The sequence below is a fragment of the Babylonia areolata genome, chromosome 27, assembly GCF_041734735.1.
Source record: "Babylonia areolata isolate BAREFJ2019XMU chromosome 27, ASM4173473v1, whole genome shotgun sequence".
In the NCBI taxonomy this organism is placed as follows: domain Eukaryota; kingdom Metazoa; phylum Mollusca; class Gastropoda; order Neogastropoda; family Buccinidae; genus Babylonia; species Babylonia areolata.
This window is the reverse complement of record NC_134902.1, coordinates 37,808,141-37,818,140: the sequence shown is the minus strand read 5'-3', so window position 1 is coordinate 37,818,140 and position 10,000 is coordinate 37,808,141. Positions and strand designations below refer to the sequence as shown.

General features: G+C 44.6%; 1 protein-coding gene across 8 annotated transcripts in view; it reads left to right on the top strand.

Moving 5' to 3' along the window:
• Positions 1–10,000, top strand: part of LOC143301505 (uncharacterized) — a 32,941-nt gene that overhangs the window by 5,398 nt on the left and 17,543 nt on the right. For 7 of the 8 annotated variants that reach the window (XM_076615840.1, XM_076615841.1, XM_076615837.1 and 4 more), the window contains 2 exons: positions 827–964; positions 5,030–5,170. The exons of the other annotated variant lie outside the window; for it this stretch is intronic. In XM_076615840.1, coding sequence (XP_076471955.1) covers positions 827–964; positions 5,030–5,170 — 279 coding nt within the window. The remainder of the gene's footprint in view (positions 1–826; positions 965–5,029; positions 5,171–10,000) is intronic. 8 annotated transcript variants of the gene reach the window in all.

Here is a 10,000-nt window from a genome sequence, read left to right as displayed (position 1 = left end):
CAAAAAACAAAACAACCCCCCCAAAAAAACAACAACAACAACAACAACAAACAACAACAAACAAACAAACAAAAAAACAAAACAAAACAAAACAAACAAACCAGGAGAAAACAAGTCCTTCCGTCGCAATCAAACACCATCCCACCAGTTCACACACACACACACACACAAATGCACCCACTCAAGAGAGAGTAAGAGGGAACCGACAAATTGTAGAAAGCAATGTTGGATTTCAGGTGACGTAGAGAGAGAGATGACGATGATAATGACATTGATCATGATGATGGTCATGATGACGACGATGATGAAGTGCACACGTACATTCGGATACACACAAATACATATGTAAACATTCACATATATATGATATTAAGAGAGAGAGTTTGAAGAGTTTAAGAGAGAGAAATAGTAGAGAAAGAGAGAGGGGGAGACAGAGCATGGGGAGAGAGAGAGGAGAAAGGGAGGGAGAGAGAGAGAGAGTGAATGACGAAGGTAAAGGAGAGGGAGAGAAACGTCAATGAAAATGGAAAATGTTTTTATTGAGGGTAAGATCGTATTGTAAATCTATGCCTCTCTGTGGTTCTGACTGTACCTATGTGCCAGTTAGTGGATGATATCTCAAGATCCAGACATTTTGTCGGGCATGGATATAAGTTCTCTGTAGTTTTGATTGCATCTGTGTGCCAGTTAGTGGATGGCATCTTAAGTGTTGCAGTATTCAGATTGTAACATTTTGTCTCGCATGTATATATTTCCACTGAACATGTAACCGAATTTACTCTGATTTTTGTGTGTGATCACGTTGTGTTGGTCTGTTTGTTTCCAGGCACCCCAACTGGCTGTGTGTACCAGGGCGTAGAATACAAGCCTGGAGAGACCTACAAGGACGACTGCAACACCTGTAGCTGTTTTGGTAACGGCATCGCTGTCTGCACTCTCATGGCCTGCCCGCATAAACGCGATGGTGAGTGTATCAACACTGTAAGAAAGTGTGTGCAGCTGGCTGAGGGATGGAATCGATTTCGGCATTGAAAGCCTGACGTTGTGAAGACTATAGGTTTGAACCTTACTGCATGATCTCTCTCTCTCTCTCTCTCTCTCTCTCTCTCTGTCTGTCTCTCTGTGTGTGACAAATTAGGAAGAGGCATGTGAGAAAGAGACAGGAAAAGGGAGTGAAAAAGGGACAAGGGGTGGTGGTGGTGGAGAGGTGAGACAGAAACAGAGAGGTCAGATGGATCAAAGGAAGACAAAATGCGATTCCTTAGGTAGAAAGGGATGGAGACAAAGTTACATTGAAAGAGAGAGGGAGGAAGAGAGTGGGAAGAGAGGGAAAGAGGGAAAGTGGAGAGAGAAAGAGATGGGGATGGAGAGAATTTGATTAAAGATAGTGTGGAAAGAGAAATGGAAGAGAGGAGAGAGAGAGTGGGGAGAGAAAGTGGGGGGTGAGAGATAAGAAGAAGAAGTGAGAGAGAGTGAGACAATGGCAAATGTTTTATTGAAGGTACCATGGTAGAGAGATGATGTAACATGTGGAGAGTGAATAAAACATATAATAAAGAATGTATGTTGGATGGTAGATAACATATTAATAGAAAAGAAATACTAATGCATTAATCAAGAATGCGAATAGGTAGGAGAGAGAGAGTGGGGTGGGGTGCATCAATAACGAATTCAGTGTGTGAGAAAGACATGCCATTAAAAAGAACAGCACAAATCAAGCGTGCAAATTTAGTTGAGAAAGAGCGAGAGAGGCGGAAATAATTATTATCAACAATTGGATGTCTGATGGGAGACAGCCTCTCTATGGTTTTGATTGAAACTGTGTAACAGTTATTTAAGACTTCTAGTGTTCAGATTGTAACATTTTGTCTCATTCATTCATTCATTTTGCCCATCGCTCCTGGTGGAGCATAGGCCATCGACGACCCCTCGCCCCACTTCCTCGGCAGTATCTGCTTGGCCACTGGTTCCTGTCCCGCTCGCTCCCATGGATCTTCGTTTCGGATCTTCTCCTGCCATCGGATCTTGTAGATGCGCCTCAGACAGGTGTTGAAGAATGTCTGAATCTTCTGCTGCATCGTCTGCGTTGTCCGCCATGTCTCGCATTCGTAGAGCAGAATTGACTTCACACTGGAGTTGAAGATGCGGAGTTTGGTTTTCATACTGATTGCTCCATATGCCCAGATGTTCTTGAGCATGATGAAAGCTGTTCTGGCCTTGCCGATTCTGGCTGTGACGTCTCGGTCCGTGCCTCCCTGTCGGTCAACCACGCTTCCCAAGTTGACGAAAGACTCCACCTCCCTGATGGGCTCTCCACCGACTGTGACTGGAGTGTTGGCAGTGGTGTTGATCTTCATCAGCTCGGTCTTCTTCTTGTTGATCTTGAGCCCTGTCCTGGCTGACGTGGTCTCCAGGCGAGTGGTCTTGTCCTGCATCTGGCTGTGGTTGTGTGACAGGAGCGCCAGGTCGTCAGCGAAGTCGAGATCATCCAGCTGTGTCCAGAGTGTCCACTGTATACCGTTGTTCCTGCCTGTTGTAGTGGTCTTCATGATCCAGTCGATGACCAGGAGGAAGAGGAACGGTGACAGCAGGCACCCTTGACGAACTCCGGTCTTCACCTCGAAACTTTCGGACAGCTGGCCTGCGTGGACAACCCTGCAGCTCATGTCCTGGTAAGTGCACCGGATGAGGGAGATGATCTTCTCTGGGACTCCGTAGTGCCTCAGCAGCTTCCACAGCATCTCTCTGTCCACACTGTCGAAGGCCTTCTCATAATCTATTAAGTTGATATAGAGGGGGGAGTTCCACTCCAGCGACTGCTCCACGATGATGCGCAGGTTGGCGATCTGGTCGGCACAGGATTTGTTCCGCTGGAAGCCTGCCTGCTGGTCTCAGAGCTTGGGGTCGACAGCCTCTTTCATCCTTTCCAGTAGAACCCTGTTGAGAACCTTGCCTGGCGTTGACAGGAGCATGATCCCTCGGTAGTTGCTGCAGTCCCTGAGGTCTCCTTTCTTCGGCAGCTTGATGATGATTCCTTCTTTCCACTGGGCCGGTACCTCCTCCTCCTCCCAGATCTTGCTGAAGAGGTTGTATAGCATGTTGACAGCTGTTTCCGTGTCTGCTTTGATGGCTTCTGCAGGTATCTTGTCCGGCCCTGCAGCCTTCCCATTTCTCAGAGTCATGATGGCCTTCTTGATCTCTACCTTTGAGGGTTTGTCGCAGCTGATGGGCAGTTCCATCTCTGCGGGTGGAGTGTCTGGTGGTGCGTCAGGGGCGGGGCGGTTCAGCAGCTCCCTGAAGTGTTCTGCCCATCGTTTCAGCTGTTCCTCGGTTGTTATCAGTGGGTTCCCGTTCTTATCCTTCACTGGCTTGTCTGTCTGCTGGAACTTGCCCGTCAACTTCTTGGTCACCAGGTACAGGTCCTTCAGGTTCCCCTGTCCGGCTGCTGCCTCTGCTTGACTGGCCAGGTCGTCGATGTAGTCCCTCTTGTCCTTCTTGATGCTCCTCTTTACATCTCTGTCCGCTGCTGTGTACTCTTCCTGTGCCTTTGCCTAAGTTGCTCTTGTTCTGCTTGTGTTCAGCAAAGTTTTCTTCTCTTTCCTTGTTTCCAGCTTGTGGATGGTGTTGGCAGAGATCAATTCCTTGTGCTGAGTTTTCTTCTTGCCAAGGACCTCTTCACATGTGTCGTGCCAGAGCTTCTTGCTGTGTTCCCACTGTGTCTCGATGTCCATCTCACCGTCTTCTTTCAGCTCTTGTAGTGGCTGGAACCTGTTGGAAAGGCTGATCTGGAATGCTGCTTGTGTGTCCTTGTTTCTGAGCAGTCCAACATTGTACCTTGTCCGTGTGTTGTTGGCGTTGGTGAATCTCTTGAGGCGAAGTCTCACTGTCGTCGTAAGAAGGTGGTGGTCTGATGACACATCGGCTCCTCTCATCACTCGTACATCCTGCCATGATCACCTGAACTTGCGGCTAATGCAGATGTGGTCGATTTGGTTCTCCGTGACGTGGTTCGGGGATCTCCATGTGGCCTTGATGATGCGCTTGTGTGGGAAGATACTTCCTCCTATCACCAGCTGGTTCAGGGCGCACAGGTCTGCAAAGCGCTCACCATTCTCATTCATCTGTCCCAGTCCGTGTGTCCCCATGGTGTCCTCGTAGCCGGTGTTGTCCCTTCCGATCTTGGCGTTGGAATCTCCCATCAGTAGGGTTATGTCTTTGGCTCCTCTTCTGTCTATCACTGTCTGTAGTTGTTGGTAGAGGTCATCTTTCTTCTCTTCTTCTGCATCATTGGTGGGAGCATAGCACTGGATGATGTTCAGCCTGATGTCATTCTTCTTGGTGGTAAACTTGGCTGTGATGATGCGGGAGTTGACAGGTTCCCAGCCGATGAGTGCCCCCTGTGCCTCCGGTGCCAGCATCAGGGCCACGCCCTCAGTGTGGGGGACTCCATCCTCTGTGTGTCCTGAATACAGCAGTTGCTCTCCAGATGAAAGTCTCATCTGTCCTGACTGTAGCCACCTTGTCTCACTCAATCCTAGCACTCCGATCTTGTAGTTTTTCATCTCTCTCGCTACTTGGATGGCTCTTCCTGCTTCATACATCGTCCTGATGTTCCATGTGGCTACTCGCGTTGTTGTCCTGGGTGTCAGAAGGGGAGTCAGCCTTGCAGCTTCCTTTCGGCTTTCACTGCACCGCGTCATAAGTCTCCGGGATGGAGACAGTAGATGGACAGTAGAGAGGAGCAGCCCCCTTCAACGAAGCTGATCATCGGCAACATCCCTCTCTCTTTCTCCGACACAGAACTGTTGCAGTCAGTCACACAAACCCCTTTATCCTCCGGGCGAGGTGGTCCTGCCTTACTCGCCTCTTATGACATGCATGGCAGGGCAGTGGGTCTATTCTATCAGTGCCCAACCCACAGGGAAAACATTTTGTCTCACGTGGATAGATGTTCTCAGAACTTGTGACCCAAACAACTCTTTTTGTGATCACGTTGTGTTGCTCTGTTTGTTCCCAACCATTGACACAGCCACCACAAAGGGCTGTGTGTACCAGGGTGTGGAATACAAGGCTGGGGAGAACTACATGGATGACTGCAACACCTGTCGCTGTCTGGGCGACAACAAGGCTGCCTGCACTAAGATGGCCTGCCCGCCGCACAAACGTGATGGTGAGTGTATCAAAGAACGAACGAACGAACGAAGGAACGTTTTTGAAATGAGGGAAGTGGAATAAGCATGCATATGCTATTTTACATCCAGCCCTCATGGCAAAGAGAAATGAAATCAAAATATTCACAGGATAACAAAAGGTTATAGAAATATGTACATGACATTCAAATACACTCATATGCACAGTAAACATTTACATAATCATGATACTTGCATTCATGACAAAAAGGTATATTAATATAGTAGTGCAATGACACACACACACGCAGAGAGAGAGATGACGATGATGGTGATGATGCTATTGATAATGATGATGATGATGACGATGATGAAGTACACACGGACATTCGGATACACACAAATACATATGTAAACATTCACGTATATATGATGACAATGTTAGTAGCTGCAGACAGATTGAAACAGAGAGACAAAGCAAGAGGATGAGAAAATTTCGAACGAAATCATTTGAAGGTGTCAGCAACTTCTTTCATTGAATGAGAATGATGTGCTTTTTAAAATTTACACAATAAGGTGTGGTTATGCAGAGAGGATGGAATATTCTTCCAGAGCAAACCACCAGAATACATGAGGCTGGATTTAAAAAGATCAAAAGGGGGAAGGAGAGAGAGAGAGAGAGAGAGAGAGAGAGAGAGAGTTTGAAGAGTCTAAGAGAGAGAAATAGTAGAGAAAGAGAGGGGAGAGAGACAGAGTGGAGAGAGAGAGAGAGGAATGAGTGAGGGAAAAGATGATAATGGAAAATGTTTTATTGAGGGTAAGATGGGATTGAGAGATGGTGTAACATACAGTCAGTGAGTGCACAATATTATAAAGCCTGACATGTTGGGTGGGAGATACATATTGATAGTAAAGAAATACTAATAGTGATACATTAATCAAGAATGCAAAATAGGCAGGAAAGAGACGGAGATACAGAGAGAGAGAGAGAGAGAGAGAGAGAGAGAGAGAAAGAGAGGGGTGGGGATGTATCAATAAAGAATTAAATGAGTGAGAAAAACATATTAAAACATTTTGTCTCATGTGGATAGAGGTTACCAGAACTTGTGACCAAATCAACTCTTACTTCTTTGTGATCACGTTGTGTTGCTCTGTTTGTTCCCAACCACTGACACAGCCACCCCAAAGGGCTGTGTGTACCAGGGTGTGGAATACAAGGCTGGGGAGACCTACAAAAATGACTGCAACACCTGTAGCTGTTTGGGCAACAACCTGGCTGCCTGTACTCTGATGGCCTGTCTGTGATCATCTGTCCACGGTCCAGACGTTCAAAGCTACTGAATCTCCCTGAGATGACCTCACTGCAATACCCTGGATGTCTGCATTATCCCTACTAACTCCACCCGAATTTTAGTCCATCCGCATAGCTTAAATCTTTCTGCACCTGTGTTTTCCACTGTCACAGAAGATTCTGGAACGCTCAATACTTTTCAGCAATACCATTTAGTGCAAGTACACAATTTTGAGTGAGCCGAAAGAGAATTTTCTGTCTTGGTTGAAGCAGACAATAAAGTATTTTGAATTTGAATTTTGAATCGAAAATTATTTGATTGAGAGTGCTTGTGATTACTTTGCCTACATATTACATATGCAGAAGAGAGAGAAAGAGAGAGAGAGAGAGAGAGAGAGAGAGAGAGAGAGAGAGAGTGTAGTATTATCCATCCCACCATACACACACACACACACACACACACACACAGAGGAATGGGAGTAGGTGGTTGAAAACTGGTAAAACGACTGAGCTTCGATCTGGAAGCCTGAAAAGTGCTTCATTCGCCCAAGAATGTGTGTGTGTGTGTGTGTGTGTGTGTGTGTAGGTGGTTGAAAACTGGTAAAACGACTGAGCTTCGATCTGGAAGCCTGAAAAGTGCTTCATTCGCCCAAGAATGTGTGTGTGTGTGTGTGTGAGAGAGAGAGAGAGAGAGAGAGATTCTGTTGGTGGTTTTAAGAAAACAACAAACTGAGAAGATTTGCAGCACTGACAACCAACTCACTCATGGTGTCTATTTCTGATGGATCTCACCAACTCAAATCTAGCTCAGCATAATGCCATGAGAAACAGGCCGGCACTGACAAAAGACTTCACAGCAAGAATTGGGCAAGGCGAGAACAGTATTCATTCAACTCAACAACGTGCAGTGCTCAAGAAAAATACCTCGCAAGACAAAGGTGATCAACTTCATCAGGCTTTACAACGTAAAACCAGTCCTTCTGTATGGAGCAAAACCAGTTACAACCAAGGTAATCGCCATGAAAGTGCAGATCTTTATCAACAGCTGTCTAAGAAGAATCCTCCAGATACATTAGTAGTCATCACCAGCAGCGCCCGCCTCTGGCAAGTTTCTCGGACAGCAGCCTTGAGGTGACAGAGGTTAGTTAGGACTGGATGCATAGATTTGTTTGCTGCTGGTTGGTTAGTAAGTCAGTACAATTCCCTCCTTACTACATACACACTAACACACACGCGCGCGTGAGCACACACACAGAGACACAGACACACCGTGTGCCAGGGCCAACATGATGTATGTACAGGGATCTGGAATGGCATAAAATTACTCATGGAAACTAAGAGAGACAGAGTGTGAGTATTGTTTCAAATGCAACTCTCTCTCTCTCTCTCTCTCTCTGTGTGTGTGTGTGTGTGTGTGTGTGTGTGTGTGTGTGTGTGTGTGTGTGTTTTCATTTCAATGAGTATGTGTATGTGTGATGATGATGATGATGATGATGATGATGATGATGATGTGTGTGTGTGTGTGTGTGTGTGTGTGTGTTGTTTCTGTGTCTGTGTGTGTGAGTTCAGTTTAACTTTGTGAGATAGTGCACGCTCGATGTGTATGTGTGAGAGAGATGCTTTTGACGCTTTGGCACTTTAATGTCATTGGTCATGAGGTCCTAATGACATGAGTGATACCTCCACATACTTTCATTGCATGACAAACAGAATAAACGAATGGACGTGGTAAAAGCAAATACTGAAACAAAACAAAGTTTTTCCTTGAAGAAAAATGGTAGCAACCAACAGGCCACCCAGCATAATAACTCCGTTCATCCATCAGTCAATGCAACAGATTCCAACACTGGCTACAGAAGAAAATGTCCACCCAAACCTATCTGCCGTTCATCCATCAGTCAATGCAACAGATTCCAACACTGGCTACAGAAGAAAATGCCAGCCCAAACCTATCTGACAAAGCAGTTTGTATCTGTTGGTTTTTGTCTAATCTTCAAAGCTTCTGATACAAATTTTGCCATCACGATTATCACCTCACTGAAGAGATCCTTTCTTTTTACAAACTCTTTTAAAAATAAAAACACATATACTTCTCAAGGTTAAATCATCCTAAGATTTAGAATCAAACATAAACTGATTTTTATCATCAACTGTGGAGTTAAACAAAAGACCATTTTTGCTGGCATTAAAGCCAAGAGTTTTTAATCTAAATTTGGCAAGTATTGTACGATGCCATTTATTCGCAATAGCAGAACATTTTATTAGCTTGGAGTTGGAATATACTTTTTAATGAATGGAACCAGCTGTAATTATCCTTGATTTATATGTCTGAATGCCAGTTTTGTTTAAATATATCCAACAGTTTGGATCTGAATTCTGAAATAAAAGTTTGCTCACACCCCACACCTTGACGCATCCACACAATTGCAAAACCTTTTTTTCTGACAAAACGTTTCTTACACAAGAAGCCCACTTGTCTTGTCCTTTCCGTATCTGGGATGACATCATATCGTATGCCTGTCTACAAAGTCAACTTTGAGGCAGTTTCAACAGTTTAAACCAGTACTTAATACACTTTTCGTAAGTTTCCACATACAAAGGATACCTTCAGGTTCCACTATTCAGAACTTGGTTCGAGGCATATCCTTGAACACATAGAAAACGTTTTACTGCAAAATGTTACGTGAGAGATTCAAGATTCAAAAACTTTATTACTCAAGGATAAAGATTTTAGGCATTGCCTATTCTTCCAATCTGTCCTTGTGACAACACTAACAACAATAACAATAACGACACAACAATAACAAATTTTGTAAATACTACAACTACTTCTACCACTCCTACTACTAGGGATGATAATAACATTGTAAAAAGTACTAAAACGAACACATTCACACCAACCCCACCACATCCCACCCCCCCACATGTACAAACTAACTCCGACCCAACACACACACACACACACACACACACACATGCACATACAGAGACATGACCAAAGTGAGAAACAGATACTGAACAAATAGAGAACAGAAATACACAACAATATCATTGTACATAAACTGTAGTGATTGATATGCTGATGCAGATGCTACAGCTCCGAAGAGGAGCATGTCTGTCAAGAACTGCAAGAAAGGTTTCATACCATACTGTTGATGCCTGCACTGGATTCACAGTCATGAATACTTTATGGAAGGGTGCCAAGCTCAAATCAAGAAAAAACGCAGCGCAACAAAAATTTTTGAAAGGGCGGTATTGGATCCTTGTGTGACCCTTGCTTTGTTTCCGAGGAAGTTTACAAGACCATTTACAGAGAACAGGACAATGGTCACTGATGCTTTTCTTGGACATGGTTATATTACATACCAGATCTTTGTTTTTTGTGTAAATAAGGTCGAGTAGTGTGGATGACGTCTTCGTGATTCTGGTTGTTGCACTGTGAATGAGTTGATGCAAACCAAAGAGAGTAGTAGCTGAATCCCATGCAGGTTGTGGTTTGAACAGATTAATGTTGAAATCTCCTAGCAGAATGACATTTTGTTTATAAACAGTGTCCATCATTTGTACAAAGTCACCATAC